The sequence below is a fragment of the Quercus robur genome, chromosome 1, assembly GCF_932294415.1.
Source record: "Quercus robur chromosome 1, dhQueRobu3.1, whole genome shotgun sequence".
NCBI lineage: Eukaryota > Viridiplantae > Streptophyta > Magnoliopsida > Fagales > Fagaceae > Quercus > Quercus robur.
This window is the reverse complement of record NC_065534.1, coordinates 54,670,333-54,692,778: the sequence shown is the minus strand read 5'-3', so window position 1 is coordinate 54,692,778 and position 22,446 is coordinate 54,670,333. Positions and strand designations below refer to the sequence as shown.

The 22,446-nt window shown below is 35.9% G+C and overlaps 3 protein-coding genes and 2 long non-coding RNA genes across 12 annotated transcripts; 3 read left to right on the top strand and 2 right to left on the bottom strand.

The window, feature by feature from the left end:
- Window positions 1-5,125: 5,125 nt before the first annotated feature.
- On the bottom strand, window positions 5,126-8,869 carry LOC126692000 (uncharacterized). 2 transcript variants are annotated; one of them, XM_050387371.1, is made up of 4 exons: window positions 8,216-8,869; window positions 7,450-7,776; window positions 6,767-7,330; window positions 5,126-5,555 (listed from the first exon to the last, which is right to left on the bottom strand). In XM_050387371.1, exons 1-3 carry the CDS (start codon window positions 8,288-8,290, stop codon window positions 6,791-6,793), a joined length of 942 nt encoding a protein of 313 aa, XP_050243328.1. In that variant the 5' UTR covers window positions 8,291-8,869; the 3' UTR covers window positions 5,126-5,555; window positions 6,767-6,790. The 2 variants fall into 2 exon arrangements, with proteins under 2 accessions (XP_050243328.1, XP_050243339.1); XM_050387382.1 differs by having other exon boundaries at window positions 7,450-7,829; window positions 8,216-8,868.
- LOC126692018 (uncharacterized) lies at window positions 8,847-10,301 on the top strand. 2 transcript variants are annotated; one of them, XR_007644926.1, is made up of 2 exons: window positions 8,847-9,294; window positions 10,052-10,301. It is a non-coding gene; the product is annotated as an uncharacterized LOC126692018 (long non-coding RNA). The 2 variants fall into 2 exon arrangements; XR_007644925.1 differs by having other exon boundaries at window positions 8,847-9,299.
- A 289-nt stretch (window positions 10,302-10,590) lies between these two features.
- LOC126692014 (uncharacterized) lies at window positions 10,591-12,053 on the bottom strand. The gene is made up of 2 exons (XR_007644924.1): window positions 11,683-12,053; window positions 10,591-11,058 (listed from the first exon to the last, which is right to left on the bottom strand). It is a non-coding gene; the product is annotated as an uncharacterized LOC126692014 (long non-coding RNA).
- Window positions 12,054-12,706: 653 nt separating this feature from the next.
- LOC126691989 (midasin-like) lies at window positions 12,707-16,003 on the top strand. 6 transcript variants are annotated; one of them, XR_007644919.1, is made up of 7 exons: window positions 12,707-12,886; window positions 13,550-13,628; window positions 15,085-15,163; window positions 15,299-15,419; window positions 15,497-15,593; window positions 15,678-15,826; window positions 15,943-16,003. XR_007644919.1 is itself a non-coding variant. In XM_050387334.1 (5 exons), exons 1-4 carry the CDS (start codon window positions 12,734-12,736, stop codon window positions 15,724-15,726), a joined length of 420 nt encoding a protein of 139 aa, XP_050243291.1. In that variant the 5' UTR covers window positions 12,707-12,733; the 3' UTR covers window positions 15,727-15,826; window positions 15,943-16,003. The 6 variants fall into 6 exon arrangements, 1 of the variants encoding a protein (XP_050243291.1); XR_007644920.1 differs by having other exon boundaries at window positions 15,003-15,163; XR_007644922.1 differs by lacking the exon at window positions 12,707-12,886 and adding an exon at window positions 12,907-12,948.
- A 594-nt stretch (window positions 16,004-16,597) lies between these two features.
- Window positions 16,598-19,732, top strand: LOC126713303 (phytochrome B-like). The gene is made up of 2 exons (XM_050413032.1): window positions 16,598-16,655; window positions 17,120-19,732. The coding sequence occupies exons 1-2, from the start codon at window positions 16,598-16,600 to the stop codon at window positions 17,818-17,820; spliced, it is 759 nt and encodes a 252-aa protein (XP_050268989.1). The 3' UTR covers window positions 17,821-19,732.
- Window positions 19,733-22,446: the final 2,714 nt, after the last annotated feature.

Here is a 22,446-nt window from a genome sequence, read left to right as displayed (position 1 = left end):
TTCCCGTCTCTGTATTGTTCAATGAGTTTTATTTTGTGTAAATATATTTTATAAATTTAACAAAATATATCTGTGGGGACCAGCCCAGAATAACAAGTGGGCTAGGCCTTGGGCCCGTCCGAGGACCATTCTGTCCGAGGAGACGTCACGGCCCATAACCCCTGCCCAAGCCAACTGGAGCGAAGAAAACACGTCCGAGGAGTAGTTCCTCCTCAGACATTCCAAAGTCCAGGTCAATGACGCATCCCAGTTATTGTAGCCCTCACTCCAAACACGTAAAAAGAAAGGAGGCTCAAAATATCCCAACAAAGGCTGTCACCATCACATTAAATGCACCACAACTACTCTCCTGGCCGCATTAATGAAGAGAAGACCCCTGAACAGTGTTACCTTAGTCACTGCAACTCACAAAGAACTGGTAAGGGCGTCTGATGGGACAGGTGCTCAAGTGGGGGTTTGGATGATCAACAAGTGTAGGGCCCAGATGATAAAAGAGGGCCTATATAATATGTAAGGGTCCCTCAGAAGGGGGGGACGAAAAGGAGGGGAGAGAAGAGAGAAAAGCAAGGATTCATTGTATGAATGCATAGCCATGAATAAAACTTCCACTTTCACATCCATTTTCTGAATTCACATTTCTACTTCTGCTAAGAACGTGCAACGGACCGTCTAAGCCAACTGGAACCAAGTTCTTCAGCCCATACTCTACAAGATACATTGTGTGCGACCTTTTGGGCCAGGGCCTGACCGTCCAAGACCGGGTTAACTAAAATCGTGTCCCTACAATATCATATACATTTTCATGATATTATTTCATTTTTAGTAATCAAAGTACGTACATTAAATATAATAGAAAATCTAAATTGAGTTTGACAAATATATTTGCTAAGTACTTTTCAAAGGAGCATGAAATGAAGAAAAATTTCCCCCAAATTACATGGTTTTCATTCATATAATTACACATAAATAAATAAAAGTAGTAAAAACTAGACGAATAAAAAAAAAAAAAAAAAAAAAAAAAAGCGAGAAAATTAAAGCTTGTTGGTAATTGCAGTAGCTGACCTTGACATCCCATGGGAAGATAAGGATTTCCTTGGTATCCTTTAAGGCAATAATAATATTTGGTCTCGTAAAGTGTAGGATACCCTTCTGAGTTTCGTCTTCTCAGCTCGTCTGGATCCACTGTAATAAAAAAAAAATCTGAATGATTTGACATCAAGATTATTTGATGGAATTGCTGGGAAAGGCAAAAATAGTTGGACTTGTTACCAACTTTAGTCACAAATGAATTAAGACCTGGACGGTTAGACCCATGCAACAAATACCCCTTTCTAGAATTCTGTGGTGCTTGTGGTGTTTTCTAGAATTTTGTGGATTGGGTTGCTTCTTGTGGTGGTTTTCTTCTGATACCCCTTTCATTTTGGGCCCTCTAGGCTTTTGTTTTTTTGTATTCTTTTTTTTTTTTTTTTTTTGATATTTGTAAATAGTAAGGAAAAAAAAAGTAATAAACTAACTTATAAGTGCATTTCACTTTAGTGTGCATTTGGCAACCAATTATAAGTTTTACTATTTATTTTTTAAATTAGCAAGTGTTTGCGAGTCTCACATTACTTTTAACTTTTTGGTTTATATAATGCAAATAAACTATTGAAAATAAACAATTTTCAAATGAATATTAGTTTTTTTTTTTTTTTTTTTTGGAGAGAGAGATAGAAAGAAAGAGTCTCAACTTATTTGACTTTTTGTTGTTTTTTTTTTTTTTAACTGAAAACTGTTTAAAATTTATTTGTACTTTTAAAAAGAAGTAAGGTTTTAAAAAATTATATATTAGTAAAATAAGCTAAAAGTTAAATGTAAAGGCACGTGTGGTGATGATGTTTGTCTACTCATTTAAAATGAAATATACAATTTTATGGAATTTGCATCTTGGAGGTAAAAGTGTGAGATACAATTCCAAATTAAACCATTAGCTCTAATTTGAGAATAATTTAGGATATCCACCCACCATATTTAGAGTCTAAAATATTCGTACACAACTATGCATTATAAACATTTTTTTAATACAGTTTAAAATGGATGGTTGCCCATCCCATGAGTTCAAGACTCGAACTCACCCCATAAAGTATCAATTTTGTACAAAAATGCCCTTGGGTCAGACTGGTCAAGAATTTTGACCTGAATCCAATATTGGCGTGTTTGCATGAAAACTTGTTGATAGCATATATAGAGGTCCAAGAAACAAATGGAATATTCTTTAGAAAAAATAGAAATTAAAAAAAAAAACTCGGGTAAATTTTGTATGAAAATTCCCCAATGTCCCATTGGTCTATAATTTTAACCGAAATGCAATGTCGTCATTTTTGCACGAAATTTTGTAGGTAGCATATATAGAGGTCCAAGAAACAAATGGAAAATTCTTTAGAAAAAAAAAAAAAAATTGATCAATTTTCCCCCTATTTCCTATTGACTTGATGAAGGCAGAAAGCTCCTGTCATGATGAATCCTGCAATGTATTGGTGATGTGTATATAACGCGGCTACTTTTATCCACAAAAGCTTAAAAAAAGCTGCCAGCTTTGGCTACATAATAACTAATAACAGCAATCAATCCAAATCCCTTAACACAAACAGAAAAAATTATGGTTTCAACAGATGCATGACAATATAGCAAAATAACAGTGAAATGAGTTGGTTACAATTGGGATTTAAGATAAGTATTTATTGACATGGTTACAGAGTGTGATAATTGATCAGTTTATTATTTACATTGGGTATCATGGGCATGATGTTAATAATTTTAACTAAAAGGATAAGACAAATGGCCCCTATGGCCTATGCCCCCTTACAATTCACCCAACTATCAAGTTTTTTTAAAATGAAAAACTTTATTCTCTAAGGAGTTGACATTATCTCAGAACAATTTAAGCATTCATAATATACTCTAATAATAATAATAAAATAAATAAATAAATAACTGAGATGGATTAAATCATTCAATCCAATGGAAAATTGGTGATACTATAATTGGTTTATTAACTATAATTGCATTAAAGGAAATGTAATTTCCAAGATAGTTTGCTAAATAAATTGGTTTATTAACTAATATATATATTATATATAATAATTATTGAGAGCTATGCAATTTTAAGTAAAAAGATAAGTCAAATAACCACTATGGCCTCTGCCCCTAAAGTTTAACTCTTTTTGTGAAAACAAGAATTTCACTTGATTCTCTGATAAGTTGACACTATCTCACAGCAAATGAAGCATATAAAATATACCCTAAAATCTAATTTCTAATTAATATTTGCATGAGTTGCTAAGATTTAAAAAAGAGTAAATCATTCAAAGAAATGGGAAATTGGTGATCCAAATATATCTGTGCATTAAGGGACTTGTAAATTTAACTAAAAATAGTGGTGAGTAAGAGTAAAAGACCACTCTGCCTAGTTACCAGAAGCAGAATGATTTGTAACTACTGAGGTATTTGTTGTGCTCTGTAGAGGAGGCAATGCTAGTGACCCTGTTTCAATATAGATTAAAAATATAACTCAATTAGTCCACTGTTTTGCTTTCTAGGATAAAATTGATAAAGCAAAGAGAAAAGGAGCAGATTGCAAGTTTGTAACTTTGTGCAGAAAACAGATATTGTGCCGAAAACAGAAATTGGGCAGAAATAGTGCATTAAAAGATAAGTCACAAGTTTTTTTATACAATAATAAGCCAGCAACACAGACTGTTTGAAACAAGAGAAGGTAATAAACATAACAAACTACCAAATAGTACGGTCATTAACATACATATTCAAATATAATAACATAATTGTTCCTTAGCACAATACAAGCAACTGAACAAACAAAAGGTGGTAGTGGTCATTAACTTAGTAAACATTAACTACTTTATCATAAAAGCAAAACGCAATTCCCATTGTAGTTTCTATTTATAATTTTACTCAATCTTCTTGGATTATTGCTTTTTATTTATTCAAAAGTAACTTCTCTCAAGAAGACACATTATCCAATATCCAAATTATATGGATATTAAAACTACATAAAAATATTATTCGATCCAACCCCCAAGCTTGATTTATTCTTATTTTAGCTTATGTCAAGCTTAAATTCAGTTTTAATTCCTTTTTTTCTTCCATTATTACCTGCTTTTAAGCGAACCCAAGAAGAAAAACATACAAAAACACACACGGGTGATTTGAAGTGGAAAAAAAAGATATTGACACCATTGGTGAAAAAAGATAAAAGGGATTTTTTTTTTTTTTTTAAATTAAGGTACAATTCATTAGGTTGCAGCTTAAATTTTCCCAGTTAGATTTGATTATCTAACCTTGAAAGCTGTAACTATGCACAAGAGTGTATAGCCAATAAGTCATTTAGATAAAATGTGAAATGTTATACCTACAGTATTTTCACAACAAATCTTAAGTAACAGGTTGTTACGAGATGTTTCTTCTCAAAAAAAAAAATTGTTATTAACTGTTAACAGCAGACGAAAAAGTAATTTCATTAATGAATTTAAATTTTCATACAAAATTCTTAACCAAGTATGGCAGATGCCAACTACAGTGAGCTTGGTAGACGTCATGTAAAATACGTTCATTAAATTATCTAACTGAATATACAAGCTAATCTGCAATTTTGTAAGAACGTGACATTATTTTTAAAATTCTTTGACACCCTTTTCTTTGGGGGTTGAAAAACGTTTCATATGCTTACTAAAAGAATGTCAAGCAGCTGAGGATTGGCAATCAAAGTTGTATTCGTTCTGCTGATTGAGGTCATCTGTGTGTATTTCCATATTTATGAAAGTATGAAACGGTAATTCTTCTAGGAATGAGTTCACAAGGAGATAATAAGACACAAAATTCAGCCATCTGATTTAGCATTTCCAGAGACCAGGCAATCTGATATAGCATACCCCAAGCATCTGAACCTGTATTCTCTTACTAATATCTAGCTGTAGGTTCTACTAATCCCAGAATTAGTTAGGGAAATCATTGGTCCAATGAATGACAAATAGTGGGAACTTGGAGGCAGATCAACAGTGGAGGTGAACACATTTAACATGCACAGAAAAATACACAAACATACCCAAAAAAGTAAACATTCTAGAAATAACATGAAAATATTATCATCCAATCCACAAGCAAAAAATACAAATGATATCACAAACTAAGTAAAAAATGTATAATGGAGTACGAGACAATTAATGACACAAACATAGCTAATTTGAAAACCCAGATAACAATTTATAACATGACATCTTCTACTTGAAAAATTGCAGCAAGGCAGATGTACCCTGCACAAACCGACAGAAACATTGTAACAAAATGCTAAAGAAATTTAACTGCAACTCAGCTGTCCCAAGGTTTTTTCAATATAAATAACCGCATTTCAATGCTTAGTACTTGATAGGTGCAATAACTTCAAGCTGGGGGTCAAGCTTCTCCTCAGCAGTCTTCTCAGCTTTAACCCTCAATTTTGTCAACTGCTTCTTCCTCTCATATGCAACCTGACCTCTCTCCTTTCTCTTCCTCTCAAGCTCCTGCAGGAGCAAAGAGATTCAAAAGCATTAGAAAGCACTCACACAACAATTAATTAGTCAACGAAGAACAATCACTTAATAATGACTACATAATATGCAGACAATGTTAACCCTGGCAAGTTCTTCATAGTCTAACTTTCAGACAAGTGAAACATATATCCAAGTAGCAAAATAGACAATTACACAAATGCCAGAACGAATACAGCAAGAAGAGATTCAAATATTGCTTAATATTTCTAAACATTATCCAGTAAGTTACTCAGCATCGACATTTAATTGGGGAATCAACAACCATTATAACATATCAATATCCAAGAAAATGGCCATATGAAGGCAAATAGCAAAGCTATTTCAATATGGTTAAAGATATCGTTGAGAAAAAAATGCAAATATCTAAAATAAGAATAGTCATAAGAAATTGACTGAACCCAGAAAAACATAGTTTAAACTGGAGTTGGGTAATTGGAAATTTTGAACAAAAAAAGACTATTCGCGATGACTTAAACAACAGGAGAATTCCTTTTTCTGATTAATCACAATTTCCAAAATAAAAAACAAAGCACCTACAACAGTGCCACCATGAATTGGAAATGTAAAGCAACAGAACACATTAAAAGAAGTAAAATAAGACACAGCAAACACCTCTTTACAATGCCATCTCCCAATATCATCCACAATAAAATTAAATATTATGGAACATGACACAAACAGTATAGTAATTGTTATGCTTTAAATGTAGATAAAATGCATTAAGAAACTTATATATAAAAGTAAAACTATGCCACATATGCATGAATTATTAGCAGAACATCTGACAAGGCAAAAGAAATCTACAAAGTCGAAACAAAAAGACTGACTGACCTTAATAGTGTCATAGTGGTTCAGCAGACAAGTGAAACATATATCCAAATAGCAAAATAGACAATTACACAAATGCCAGCACGAATACAGCAAGAAGAGATTCAAATATTGCTTAATATTTCTAAACATTATGATATGTAACTATCAAGAAAGTTGTGCTCTATGGGGTTGCAACTTGCAAAAAACCCTTTTTGCACTGTGTTTCTAGTCTAGATAGAAGCACAACTAGGATTCCAGGCTTTAGTTATATCCTTGTTTAGAATTTTTACAATTCATTGATTATAATTCTGAGAAAACAATGAAAAACATGGGGGCTCCTTATTAACAATGAAAAAAAACAATGAACCCACCTACTCATTCCTTCACCAACTCCCCTAGGGTAAACTAGTCAATTGCTCAATCCAGCCCCGTCGTCTTTCCGGTTTCAATTTGATGAAAGCTTGCCTGCATTCGGGCTTTTCTAATTTTTCGAGGACCTCGAACATGGTTTCATCACCAAGAGAGTCAAACATAGAGTTCACAATTTCCGTGGCCATTACCATTGATAAGGGATCAAGAACTTGTGCAGAATCTATGGTTTTTCGACTTTCGCTGTCCTTATCACGCGATATTCTTGACATCTCCGTCTCCACGATAGCATTAGTGGCTCTATCAAAGGACCCAGCTTTCCTCTTCTTCCCGGTTGAGGTGTCGGGGTGAGCTGGCTGCTTCCCTTTTGGGTTGCTGCATTGCCCCATATCTGGGGGGGGAAGCTTGACCACATCATCTGAACTATAAGGTTCAACACTGACATGTACTCCCTGCACAGAGGATGTTTGTAAAAATCCGGTTGCCATGCCCGTGTGGAAGAGCTGTCTTAGCAACTCATAGTGGTCCAGCCCCTTTTTATAAAAGCCCTTGCACCTAGGGTTCAACTAGAAACAGACAACATGTGATATACATGGGATTAGAGACACTGGTATATATGGGATTGTTTACATGAAGAATTTAAATAATGAATGGCATGAAAATAAATTAAATGTATAACACTCACGGCCACTGCTTCTGACCACGCCGCTTCACTACCTGTGACGGTGTTGGTAACAAGATCACATTCCATTCCGAATCTACCAATTAGTAGGGAAAACGCACGGTATTTCTGTTTAAGCCGTTTAAATTTTTCGGTTATTTGCTCCTGGCGACAGTGTTTTCCGGTTCGTTGGATAAACACATCTGTGACAAATGGCCAACGTTTTTTCTTCATTTTCCCATTAGGAATGTTCCCTTTAGCTTTTTCTTCCAACAAAAAATCAATAAACTGCTTTTCTAATGGTGCAGTCCATGATAACTTCAAACCCTCAGCAGCGGATGGGTCTGCCATCTAATAGGACATACACACTTGAGCCCTAAATATTTGGTCATTTGAACAGAAAACTGTACCAAACAAGTTGTAGAGTTATGTATAAAAGAAAGTGATGCATCCAGAGCAACACAGAGTGAAGATTAACTCAAAGCAGTTATTACAAGTATATTTTGAAGACATTCTTTTGCAGACAAGTTACACACAGCAAGGGAAAAAAAACCAAATCCAGAATCCCAATTAAAAATTAATTGCAGGGAAGCAAGTAACCAGTTTAGACCTTTGTTAGCTTCAGGAAGCCCATTTCAGAAATTATACATATATGAACAGTTAGAAGGGCATGGAGGAAAAAGGTGTCCAACATCAAGAGCAACAAGCAACAATGAATAGCAACCAAGAACAAATTTCAGTAACGGTAAACATAGCATTTTTGAATTTAACAGAAACATTAAACACTAACCTTAGGTGCAGGAACGTCGTTGGAGGAGGATGATGAAGATGGTGCAAAGACTGAGAAGGACGAAACGAGCTCCATATGTAATGCCAGACGTAACTTGAAATTTGAATTGCGAATACCAAAACTGGCAAACCAATTAGTATCAAAATCTCAGTGATCAAGGGTGTAGCTGGGCTGTGCAAGCAGATTAGGGCTTTGATTTTGGGGGAGAAGGAGTGAAGGACAACGTGATCAGCAGGCCATTGGGGAAAGAGAGAATCCTGGGGAGTGAGAATGTGAGAGTGAAAAGAAGACGAAAGGGAAAGAGGGGAGACTGGACAGTGGTAGGTTGGCTCTGGGAATGGTGGATAGAGGAGTCTAAAGAATTTATGAGAAAGCTGGGAAGCATTTGTTAAGAGATCTGAAGTAGGATTTGAATCAAAAAATTTATGAATCTGTTGTGAATGAGGGAGAGAGAGGAGTTTGGAGAGGACTCTGCGTGACAGAGTAGCTTCTAGGCATGAATGATAGAATAAAGAAAGAGAAAAGAGGTCCTAGAGGCATGAGAGAGAGAGAGAGAGAGAGAGAGTGGTCTAAGGCGCCAGACTCAAGTTCTGGCCCTCTAAACGGCGTGGGTTCTCAAATCCCACTTCTGACAAAAACAATCACTTATTTACCAGAAAATAAAAAACTTTAGAATGGAAAGTTTGAATGTTTATGCACGGGGTGCAATAGATTTAATATCAGCCATTGATTTAATCCAATGGTTTTAAAGGGTTGCCACGTCATCGATCCGTGTCTCACTAATTTTTTTCTCCACTTTCTCCCACTTCTCTTCCCTTTCTCTTTTCAGATTCACCAAATTTCAAAAAATTTTCTCTCTTCCACCAAGCATTGGGTAGGACACCAGCGTCGAATCTCCATGATCTTGGCTACAAATGGAACCCTCAAAGGCCAACATGACCACCACCAGCGGTGCTTGCCGGTCTGACCTTCTCCTCTCTCTCTCTGTTTTCTCGTTCTCTCAGGTTCAACTGTGGCCAAGCTTCTGCTTGCCCCTTCTTTAGCAATGCTTCTCAGCGGCATCACTGGTGCTGGTGGCCGTTGGGTCCTCTCTTTTTACTTGATTTATTTTCTCTTCTATTTTTTATTTCTCTTTATGTTTGCTTTTAAGACAAGACTGAAACCCATGGTTTTTATTTATTTAGTTTTGATTAGTTTGATATTGGGTTTTCTTTATGCATGTAAAGTCTGGTGATTTTTCTTGGGTTGCGTTTTTTTGGGTATGGCAGAATGTACAATTGGCAGTACCTCAATGTTTTATTTTATTTTAATGTTGATCTTGGAAATGCACAGAAGATGTTTGTGAAAATGTATGATAGAAACTTTGAAGTAATGTTAAGCTCACTAATGATAAAAATAATTGGGGGTTTTGTTAATTTTTGTTGTTTTGGTATGTGGGGTTTGTTCCTCTTGTTTGCCTTAAAATAAAGTTGTTGGCCACATTGTGATTTTTGTTTCCCTAGATTCTTGTATATAGACATGAACAACATGCTTGTTGAAATTCCATTTTGACTACATGTGTGGAAGTAAAAGGGGCTCTCTGTCAATAGTAGAACAACAAATCTCTTTAAGAACTAGAAATATTTATGCTAGCAAAACCTATGGAGGGGTGGGGGAAGTTGTTTTGTTAAATATATGTAAAAGTTAAAAATAAATAAACAATGCTTTTAGATTGGAACATTGAAAGCTAGAGAGGTTATGTAGGCTTCTTTAAATTTAAAAGGTTTACTTTGCTTATGTCTATGCATGTGATGTGTGGCTTAGTTATAAACTTATAATTACATTTGTAACGTACAGTTAAGAAGCGGGAGGCACACCAGCTGGAACTTAATGAGCAGGTCATGCCATTTAAGGTTGTTGAAGAACTTGATCTTGAAGCTTACAAGACCTTCTTTTTTTCTTTTGTGGGAATTGTGTATTATGAATTTATGATGATGGGAATAATTTTTTCTTGTTAACAAAGTGTATATTTCAACAAAACTATTGTTATATGGCCTTGTGGTCAAGGTGTACATTCTAATAAAGTTTTGTTCATTTTTATATCAAATTCATTTCTTGTCTACTCTCTTGAATTAAGTTTTGATTGTAAAATTGGCCAAGCATCCTTTGAAAACTCTTGATATGTTTTCCTTGTTTTCGAAAGAATAACAGTCAAGTAAACACTTTAATATAATTTGTGTTTTTGAGTCATTGTCAATATTAGTTCTTGCTCCAAGCAAATTCATACACAAAAAGCAACACCATTTAGTCTAGATAAAACTTTGAAATGTATTAAGAAGGCTTATAACACGAACAAAATTGTATACCTCACATATATTCATCAACACAAAATCAACTTAGCAACACAAAATCAGCTATAAAAGACCGGAACTGATAACATTCGAGCTGAATTGAGAAAAACTAAAATTCATTGTTAGGAAGATGCAACAACTTGCTTAGCTATTCAATTCCGTAGCAACAACAGAAGGCAAAAACACAACACCTTGGCCAGAACAAGTCCATTTCATGCTCTCTTTTTTTTCATTTGCAAAAGATATATGGTGATAAATACAAGATACATTATTGTTGACAAAGCCGTTAGTTGATTCTTGGATTCCCCATAGTCAAGGAATTGGCCAATTGAAATTGAAAATACAAGAACTTGACAGTCTTCTTGGTGCAGGAAGTGAAACAAATCAGCCGTTAACTCTGTTCCCCACCTTAGCTAGAGCCTAGTTCCTTCTCTTGTTAGCATGAAGTGAAAAGAATCAACCTATTGGGGGAGCATCCTGGTGCATTTCACAATCTGATGACCTCCCTCAAGACTACACAATATGCATATAAATTAGCTTAACTTCAAAGTTTCAAATAGATTTTTTGACAAACATCTTCCGTGCATTTCCAAATCAACTTTAAAATAAAATAAACATGATGGTAACAAACTAAGACAATGAGAGAAACTATAAAATATAACAAACTAAGACAATGAGAGAAAACTGACACACCGTGATAAATTCCAATTTCAAAAATTATTATTGAGATAAGAAGCATAGTAATGTTTCAATGAAAGTCATAATCTTTATGCCTATAAATGAAAGATAATGATCTTTGGTAAAGAAGTCAAGGGAAGAAAAATTGAATTCATAAATCTAATATCAAAATGTTTTAATGGAAAAGCCAAGAGACCCATAGATACAGCAACCTTCAAGCATGCCACTTTCCATTTTATCATATGCCACTTTACATTTAATCACAGTATATTCTGCCATACCCAAAAAATACCCAACCCAAGAAAAATCACCAGACTTTACATGCATAAAGAAAACCCAATATCAAACTAATCAAAACTAAATGAATAAAACCATGGGTTTCAATCATGTCTTAAAAGCAAACATAAAGAGAAATAAAAAAAATAGAAAGAGAAAATAAATCAAGGAAAAAGAGAGGACCCAATGGCCACCAGCGCCAGTGACGCCGTTGAGAAGCACTGCCAGAGAAGGGGCAAGCAGAAGCTTGGCCACAGCTGGACTTGAGAGAACGAGAAAACAGAGAGACCTTGAGAGAGGAGAAGGTCAAGTCGGCAAGCACCGCTGGTGGTGGTCGTGTTGGCCTTAGAGGCTTCCATTTATAGGCATGATCATGGAGATTCGATGCTGGTGTCCCACGCAACGCTTGGTGGAAGAGAGAAAAATTTTGAAATTTGGTGAATTTGAAAGAGAAAGGGAAGAGAAGTAGGAGAAAGTGGAGAAAAAAATTAGTGAGACACGGATCGATGACGTGGCAACCCTTTAAAACCATTGGATTAAATCAATGGCTGATATTAAAACTATTGCACCCCGTGCAATACCTAGGTATGAATCCATGTTTATCTTACCCAATTAACTATGTGGCCCATACATCTGTCCTTAAAGTTGTTGTTTTCTTTTTCTTTTTTTTTTCACCTTCACACGTTTTGCTTTCTTTATGTCTTGTGACTTGTCACTTTGCTTCGACACTTTGTTTTGAATGACTACTCCAGTTTCGAATTTTGTGTGGATTTAGATTCACATCCACGGCTGACTGATTTTTTTTTCTGTAGCGTATTTTTTTTTGCACGCATTTCAAGAGCAAAAGATTAACAGTAGTTATGAATTTGACTCTTCAGTTTATTAATGGTTTTGTATACTGTTTATGTAACTCACCAATTCCACTTTTCAGTAATTTTTTATTAAAAGTAGAATTTATGGTATTATTTATATATATATAAATTATTTTACTATAATATTTTTAATTTTTAATTTTAACAAAATAAATTCTATTTAAACTGACCATAATATAATTGGAGGTCACCGACTTCTTCATGTTAGTGACCACCTGGACAAGAAAATTTATTATTATATATAAATTTTAAAATTTTTATAACCTCCATTTCATGAATGATTGAAGTGTACTGTCCCATTAATTGAAATGAATGAATGAAACACGATTTATTGGTGTAATACCTTAAAATTGGAGATTTTTATGTACGGTAACCTCAAAATTTCTTCTCTACAGGCTGTTCAGAATGGATTTTGGGTTGTATTTGAGGATGTTGACAAAGCACCATCTGATGTGCAATCCATCATACTACCTTTGCTGGAAGGTGCAAAATCATTTTCAAATGGGCATAGGGAGGTAACTGCTTGTCTTTTTATTGCTTGAAAAAGGTCCTGTAGGGCTGTCCTTAATCTGAGATGGTAACCCCCAATGCTACATAACTGTGTTTGAATCAAACTTAGTGTTGCCAAAGTAGTATGTATGCCACTCAACTCTTTTAATGGTAATTGTAATTATTGTCTACTATGAGCTGTTTATGTGAGTATATTATATACTATAATTTTTTATTTTGCTTGTCAATTTAATCTTCATAATTGCATGATATTTTTCTCACAAGTAACCTAAGTAGTGCAAGTCACAATAAATAGGGAAATAATTAGGGTACAAAAGTCACAATTATCATCTATGCTTGGGCAAGTTACCCATCCTCCCCCCCCCCCCAAAAAAAAAAAAAAAACACATAGAAGAGAAAGATAGGCTTCTGAGGATGGTGTCTGCTTCAATAGGCTTCTGAGGATGGTGTCTACTTCAATAATTGATTTGTCATTTTTTCCTTCTGCTCTATTCACAAATTTTTTGTTCTCTTGATTCATGATTCCAGTTGAATGTTTACTTATTTGGTATTTTTCAGTACGACTTGTTTTATAACCCCATAGTCTAATGTACTTCGCTTTTAGCTTAATTGAATTTATAAAACATATGTAGTGCCTTAATGTTGAAGCATTGTTCTTACATTTGCAGGAAATAATGGTGGCAGAAAGTTTTTGACTATTTTCCACAATTTCAACTTTTAGATTTGATATATCACACAGTTCAGAAGGTGTGTTACTCTTTGCAATTCTTGGACTTTGTGTACATGTCTCCACTTTTTATTATGACTAGTTCCCATTGGATACGGGATCTGGTAAGTGTGGAATCCTTCTACGGATCAGATTTGGGCTGCATAGAGGGTTTTTGGAATTATTGTAAAATTCTTACAAGATATTTTTTGGGTTTCTGTAGAACTGCCTCTATAACTGCTCTCAAATCCTTTATGCAAAGATTCTTCAATTGACCATATTTTGTGTTATTCATCAGTTCATTGCAATATTTTTCTTATGACTTATTTCCACTGGATATGGGATCTGGTAAGATAGTAATCCTTCTATTGAACAGATTTGGGCTGCATAGAGGCTTTTTGGAATTATTGTAAAATTCTTGCAAGATGTTTTTTTTTGGTTTCTGTAGAACTGCCTCTATAACTGCTCTCAAATTCTTTATGCAAAGATTTCTTCAATGGACCATATTTCATGATACTCGTCAGTTCATTGCAATATTTTTCTTCTTTACCAACTCAATTTTTTGCAAATGCAGATCCAGTACATCACTCTTACTTTTCACTTCCCCCCCCTTTCTATCCAACTTATACAGGCTTCTTCTTGTTGAGACTTAGGACAAATTGTGGAAATTGTCTTTGCGTACTTGTGGTAGGCTTTGGGTTCAGAGGATTTGTGAATTTCTGGTTTAGAACCTTTAGAAAGAAGGGTTAAGTTTCAAGAATGACTAGGGTTTTTTATAGGGAAGAGCAAATAATTGATTTGGGGTTGCATAGAGTTTACAGGAGTTAATATTGAATGTCCACAGTTTGTGTACAGTACTCAGAAGGGGAATGGAAACCCAATAGCACGCACAAGGAATTATCTTTAAGGAAGAGTAAGCACCAAGACATGGGACTGAACCTGGGAGGCAGTAAAGAGAGAAAAATAAGAAGAAAAGAGCAATAAGGCCAATGTGGCTCAATTCTCAATTCTCGCAATATTTTATTGATCAACTTCCCTTTGTTCGAGTATAATAACACACCTGTGTATAAAACCCTATGCCCAAAACTATGACCTACACCCAACAATTACTGCTTTACTATAATACCATTAACTTTAAAAACCAAATAAAAAATAATTATCAATATATTTTATTACTTATCAAACAAAAAAAAAAAAAAAAAACCAAATAAAATAAAAAAAACCTAATTAATTATCAACGACACTTATTCTTGGGCTTAACCTTTGTCTTTCAAAGAGGATATTGTTTCTCCAACCACACTATGATTATACTATCATTTTGGTTTTCCCAGTTCCATGTTAATTACTGTAAACCCAATCTGTTGCTTTGACAAATGGGGTGGTGAGGGTTGATGAAGAGTTCATTGTGGGTGCAGGGCACGGGTATATATATATATATATATATATATTGATAAGCAGGGTTGGGATCAATGTAGTCTTCTCTTGGTTATGGAACAGGAATACTAATGGCTGTTTGATTGGCATGGTGGGAATGGGTTTGAAGAAATTCACCTAACCCTGCCTGTTGCCTTCCAATGTAAATCAGTCTTCCCCCCCTTCATAGTATTTTACTTTTTATAGTGCCTATTGTGTTTATTATTAATATTATATAAAAGTACAAAAAAAAAATTGTTTTTCATATGAATTAGAAGATGTTTTTCTTTGGAAGCAGGTGGAAAACTTGGTGTTTTTTGGAGGAAAAGTGATGATTGTGCCTCCAAGTAAGGAAGACTTGCAAAATATAATAAAAGCCTGGTATCCAAATTTAGAGCCAATTTCTGAGAAACTCATAGGTGGGTTATATATGTTGTGAATTAATAGCTTCATATAGAATGATTTTTACCTATGTATTGAATGATTTCTCTTATAGGAACCTTTGAAAGGGTTAACTCTTCTCCTGTACATCAACTAGCGGGATTCCACCCCAGAAATTCTGCTGTTAGTTTTCTCAGCAGATTCTCATTAAGGTGTCTAAAGCTGTTATCATTGCTAATTCGCATGTTGACTTCATTTCGAATATTATAATTGAAGCTATTGATTCTTAATGGCAGGGATCTTCTTAAATGGTGCAAGCGAATCTTAGGTTTAATTAGGCTTTAGCTTCAATGGAGATGGTTTGTCAGCTTATGAGTGTAATTACTGAGATATGGGTTCCCCCTGTTGGTGACCTAAATGAGCTTAAGAGTATTGCTCTGCAGAGGTAGATAAGTTACCTAAATGAGCTAGGTAGATAAGTTTGAAGTACATGTTTGTGGAAGATAATGCATTTAATGAACACTTTCTTGGTCAGAGTTTCTTAATAGTTTTTTTCTGTAGATTTTCCAACCCAAACCAATCGCACATTGTAGATGCTATGCTAAGTTTTTGGGAAGTACATTCTTTTGCAACTCCTCATTTCTGCTTTATCAATGATTTCTTTTTCCTATACAGTAATGTACTCTTGGGTGTTACTGTATAGAGAGTGTTATTTGACAATGCTGATTACTGGTTCACCATTTTGCCCCTATCAATTCTAAAAATTATAAATATCTCAAGTGCGATTACACATTCTTCCTCAGCTTTTTTTTGGGTGGAAAGCTATTAAGGGGCAGCTGCTTTCACTTTTTTGAAGTTCTCCCTTAACATACATAGGGTGCCATCATTACAACTGATCGTTGGGCATATTAAGACCATGTACAATATATTTGAGTTCAACTTTTTTTATAAGAATTTGTTTCATCTTTGGTCATATCCTCTGTCAAATCCTAGTTTGCCTCTGTTGACGTACGTTTAGAGTTTCTCTTGAGTATATGCTGCCTCCAACTTGAGCAAAACAGATTTCTCTGAGTTGGTGCATGAATGGCAGCCATTGTTTCATGTTATTGACTCATCTTAAATTTTCCTCTCATTAGTTAATTTGTGCCAAGTTTCTCTCAGGGGAGCAACTTTTGTTTTCTTTCTAGTTGACAAGTTTTAAAATAGTAGTTGAATGATGAATTTCATCCTTTCCGAATATTTCCCTCTTTTGGGACAAGTGATGGTTTATTATGGTAATAGAGCAGGTGGTCTTGAGGTTCAAACTTTTTCATCATTCTAACCCCATTTAAGTTTTCGAAATTACACACATTGGGTCCTAGATGTTGGAGGGGAGTTTGGGCCTACACGTGAAGGGGGAATGTTAGAGTAATAGTTGATTCATTGAACTCAAAATTTCTTACTACTATACCCTTTGGTAATTTCTGAGTAACTCATTGATGCAGGCCAGCCAACCAACCCCCCCTCTACCATTAGGACTGACAACCAGCCACCCTCTACAAGCCAAACAGCCAACCAACCCCCCCTCTACCATTAGGACTGACAACCAGCCAACCTCTACAAGCCAAACAGCCAGCCAACCTTTCTGACCTCTTAGGGCAGCCAGCAGCCCCTTATTTTGACTTCTCATATTTGCCATGTATCCTCTTTAATTACAGTTTTGACTTATGTAACTATTAGCTCCTTTATTTCATAATAGTAAAAGATTATAAAGTGGAGAGTGTGAGGGAGCTTACTCAGTATGATAGGGTTATGGTGTATAAGTTCCACGAGGATGAGCATGGTGAGGTTGTGGCAGAGAGTAAAAGGGCGGATTTGGAGCCGTATATTGGGTTGCATTATCTGGCCACGGATATACCTCAGGCATTGAGGTTTTTGTTTAAGCAGAATAGGGTTAGGATGGTTGTGGATTGTAATGCCATGCTAGTTAGGGTGATTCAGGATGATAGGCTTATGCAGCCTTCATGTTTGGTTGGTTCAACGCTTCATGCTCCCCATAGCTGTCATGCTCAGTATATGGCTAATATGGGCTCAATTGCCTCATTGGCAATGGTGGATATTATCAATGGAAATGATGAGGAAGGAGTTGGTGGGCGGAGTGCAATGAGGTTATGGGGTTTGGTGGTTTGTCATCACACTTCTGCTAGGTGTATTCCATTCCCTCTTCGCCATGCTTGTGAGTTCTTAATGCAGGCTTTTGGACTCCAATTGAATATGGAGTTGCAATTGTCATCACAGATGTTGGAGAAACTTGTTTTAAGGACACAGACCCTCTTGTGTGATATGCTTCTTCGTGACTCACCTACTGGAATTGTTACTCAAAGCCCTAGTATTATGGACCTTGTGAGTGTGATGGGGCAGCCCTCTACTATCAAGGGAAGTACTACCCTCTGGGTGTGACCCCAACTGAGGCCCAGATAAAGGACATAGTAGAGTGGTTGTTGGCTTTCCATGGAGATTCCACAGGTTTGAGCACAGACAGTTTGGGTGATGCTGGGTACGATGGAGTAGCCTTACTTGGAGATGAAGTTTGTGGAATGGCTGTTGCTTATATCACAAAAAGGGATTTCCTGTTCTGGTTCCGGTCCCACACTGCAAAAGAGATCAAATGGGGTGGCGCAAAGCATCACCCTAAGGACGTGCTGATTTCCTCAAGCCATGTTCGGTGGGGAGGCCGCTCTTGAACGTGCTGATAGCAACATCATCATGGTTGTCATCTAAGTCGTTATACACCTCCCAATATCTATCCGAGTATGCTTTTAGGGTTTCTCCTTCGTGCATGGATAAGGACAATAATGAACTAAGGGGTCGAGGGACTCTGGTGTTTGTGATAAAACGGGAGCAGAAAGCCTGAGTGAGCTGCTTGTAGGAGCCTATGGAATTTGTCTTCAAGCTGTTAAACCACCTCATCGCCATTGATCCCAAGTTGGATGGGAAGATTTTGCACATTAGGGCTTCATTTTGGGAGTAGATTGCCATTTTCTGGTTAAACTGGCTCACATGCTCTACCGGGTCTGCTCGGCCATTATAAATGGCGAACGCCGATTGGTTGAAGCGTCGGGGCAGCTGAGCCCCTTCAATTCTGTACGTGAAGGGTGATCTCGAAACCTAGTCCAGCGCCTTCTTCATAACATCGTTCCCTGAACCCTTGCTGGATGGGTTCTCATATTTCCGTACAGGGCATGGTTCCTTTTCGTAGGAAAAGGTTTCACTTGGGGGGGTCCTTGACCTCCGTCGGTAACTCGCATCCTCCACATTAGAAGACTCGTCTGAGTCAGAGGGGGATTGTTTTCGCCGCACACGTCGTAACTCCCTTTTCAGGTCATCTATCTCCCGCTGCATGGCCTGATGACTATTTCGCCTCTGGGACACGTGACTGCCTGTCTAAGTGTGACTTTGGCTCGTCCGAATAGTATGCACACTTCCCTCACGATTCCCCCTTCTGCCTGGGTTGGTGGGGTTATTCTGCCTCTGGGACTCGGCGGGTTGTGTCTGTTGGGAGTTTGCCTGGTGAGGATTCTCCTGGTGTGGGCCTAGTTCTGCCATACTTCGACCGTTGTGCTAGCTGATGCTGTAGTTCTTCCCACAGACGGCGCCAATTGTAGTTGCACGATTTCTTGGCCCAAACCCTTTTGATCATGCCCTGGCCCAAGATACAACATACAATAAATACTTGTAGAGGATGGGTCAAAGAACTTAGCCTCAGTGAACCTAGTCGGCCTAAGGTATGGAGAATGTTGTTGCAAGTATAAAAACACCAGAATGGATACTCCACAGAAAGTTCTATTTCCTGAATGCTGAATACAGTTTTTTCCGTCCCCTTCTTTGAGGGACTCCCTTACATTATATAGCTCTCTCATTCTTATCTGAACCTTACACTTGTTGATCATCTAAGCCCCCACTTGAGCACCTGTCCTATCAGACACCTTTATCACTCCTTTGTGAGTTGCAGTGGCCAAGGTAGTACTGTTCAGGGGTCTTTTCCTCATTAATGCGGCCAAGAGAGTGGTTGTGGCACATTTAATGTGGTGGTAGCAGCTTTCCATGAGATATTTTGGGTTTTATTCTTTTTTATATACTCGGAGGACGAGCTGCAGTGGTTGGGGCGAGCTTTTTGATCCGGACTTCGTGTTGTCCGAAAAGGTGTTACTCCTCGGACAGGTTTATTTTACCGCAGTTGGGCTTGAATAATGTTTTGGTTATGACTTCTCCTCGGACATGATGCTCCTCGGATGAGCCTATATTTAACTAGCCCATTATTTTGGGCCGGGCCCCACAAGATCAATTTCTGATGAATTTGTTGAAAAATTGGCTTTATGCAGAGTTTGGCTGCATAAAAGAACGGGTGGTGTTTGTTTGTCCATTGCTTCAAAAGGGTTAGCAATCACCAGGATAGGTGATTGAAGATATTGGAATCATATCCCAACTGAAGAATCTAGGTGAGATTTGTTCAATTTTTTAACCCTCTTTTTTTAGTTTTTATGTATTGATTTTTCAATGGAAATGGGAGAAAATTTGTATTTTTCTTCCCATGTATGTTTTAGATGGACGGTCGAAACTCCAACCAACTGTGTAATTCCATTGCTGGAATTTGTCCGAGTAGGCTTTTTTTTCTTTTTTGGGTGATCTTTTCTATTAATTATGATTGAAATTTTAAAATTTATTGTGTGATGCTATCATAATTGCAAGTGGTTTCATAAATCATAATAACTTTATTAGCAAGTTTTCTTAAATAATAAATACAGGTCATTTGAAGGATGTGGTCATTTCGAAGGATGTCCAATACCATTGAGTTTGTTTGGAAGTTCTTAATGTTTAAGGCAGTTCTTATTGGTAATAAAATGACCATCATATTATTGAACTTGAAGTTAAAATGTCTTTGAGTTGAACTAACACAGTTGATCCTTTAAAAACTAATTGCTATGAGAAGAATCATGACAAGCCTGAAAATCCTCGCTTCAAACTTTCCATTTTCCCTTTTCTTACATTGTTGTTGTACTGATCCAAAAGTAGGCATTTGTAGTCTCTCAATTGCTATTAAAAGTGTGAGGAAAATTATTAAAATATAACAAGATGCTAACTTTTGTTTTTTGCTTGACTTTGTGATTCATTAGATTGATTAGAAAAGCTTTGAGAAATTAAAAAGCTTTTGTTGGTTTTTGAAGTGGTGCTTCAGTTTCTCAACAGTGGAGAACTGCAAAGCTTTTCATCTGTTTTGGTTCTCTTTTTGCAATTGTATTTGCTAGAATATGCAGCCTTATTTCTTGGACAACATTTCTGCCAAATTTGTTTGAAGGAATCTCTGCCAATCAATTACATTACATAGAGATTTAGATGACTATCTACATCTATTAAATCGTATTATTCATTAAATCATCTACACAAGGCACATGATTACTAAATATGTCACGATTAAATACATGTGAATGGCTGTTTTTTATCATTTCTTTTCCTGCTTAGTGTAATCGAGAGAATCTTTTGGTTGAAGTCCAGTATGTCTTCTTTTCTTGGTTTGCATGGAATTGGACATTTATCCTCTCTCTTATTGGGAATTTCATATTTTAGATAAAGGCATTTGATTTTCATAGGAATTGAAACTTTATGGAATATGTTAGTGTATTGGGTCAAATATTTTCAAATCTTAGCATCTATCTAGAGATGGTTTCTTTGAATAGAAGGGTACCCCATGCATAGCACAGGTAATAGGAGGAGGTGCTGCCAAGTTAAGAGAAAATCACGTTTAAAATTCTAACACATGTACATATTAAAAGAGAAAACTTAGAAAAGTCAGTTTTTTTTTTTTTTTTTTTTAATTTTATTTTAATTCCTAACCTGCATGTCACATTTTATTGTCATTTTGGAAGTGGTATTGTGTTTTGTGGTGTAGAGTTTAGGAAATCCTTATTCTTTTCTCCCTTTTACTATGGATTGCCTGCATTGCCATTAATTTTGTTTCTGAAAGGCTTGAACTGAATTTTTGGTCAATTGCTTCTTAATTCTGATATTAGTTTAAGGTGAGTGGAAGCATGAAGGCAAGCAGATGTAGAAGCTGTCCAGGAAGCCAGACGTAAGATAAAGCTTAAGAGATAAAGCAGCACGACAAGCATTAGGCCATTGTGACTGAACAAATATGAGGTAATGTTCTGCCTTACCAAAACAATGGTTAAGGTTTTTGTATAGATATTATACGCTAGATTTGATTTACAGATCTGGATAACTACAATATAGATGTTTAAATTTAAACTACAAGATCAACATAAACAAAACTCCTAGATATTTACATATTTACATATTTACATAATAGCAATGTTTAGTTTTTAAATATTTATTTTAAGCTTAAAAAATGTTCATTTTTTTGAATTTTTTTACTACCTACCCTCATTTACTTTCATTTACTCTATCAAACTCTCACCAAACAACTTGATTTCTTTTCCTCACATCCTTTCCAGATTCAGAAAATAGAGAATACTATCCTCTCATTCCAAACTCCGAAGTACTCTTCGTTTATCTTCTCTCTCACAGAAAAACCTAAGCCAAAGGAGAACTTTATCTTCCTTTGCTGAATTTTCTCTAATCCTCATCTTCTCCTTTCTAACTGCCAAGCTAGCTTTGTTCTTTGTGCTCCATGGCCAAGACTATTTCTCCTCCAATTTTCGCCCATTCTCTTGCTTGCTCATCTCCACCAATCTCATTAACTTAAATTTGTGAATAAGTACCAGCAATACATACCAGCAATACATGAGAAGACGTAGAAAACGACACCATTTTGGTTGTGGTATTGCTTGCGGTATATATATATATATATATATATATATATATGTGGACAGAATCCTGTGGGATTTTCTTGTTGGGTGTGTATGGAATGAATTAGGGTACAATTATGGATGGAGAGTTATTACATCATGCAATTTCTCTCTCATTATTTGTACTTTTGTAAAATTATTAATTATATTTTAATTTTTAATTTTTAATTTTTTTTAACTTTCTTATTGGATGGTTGATATTAAAAATTGACTTTTTAATTTC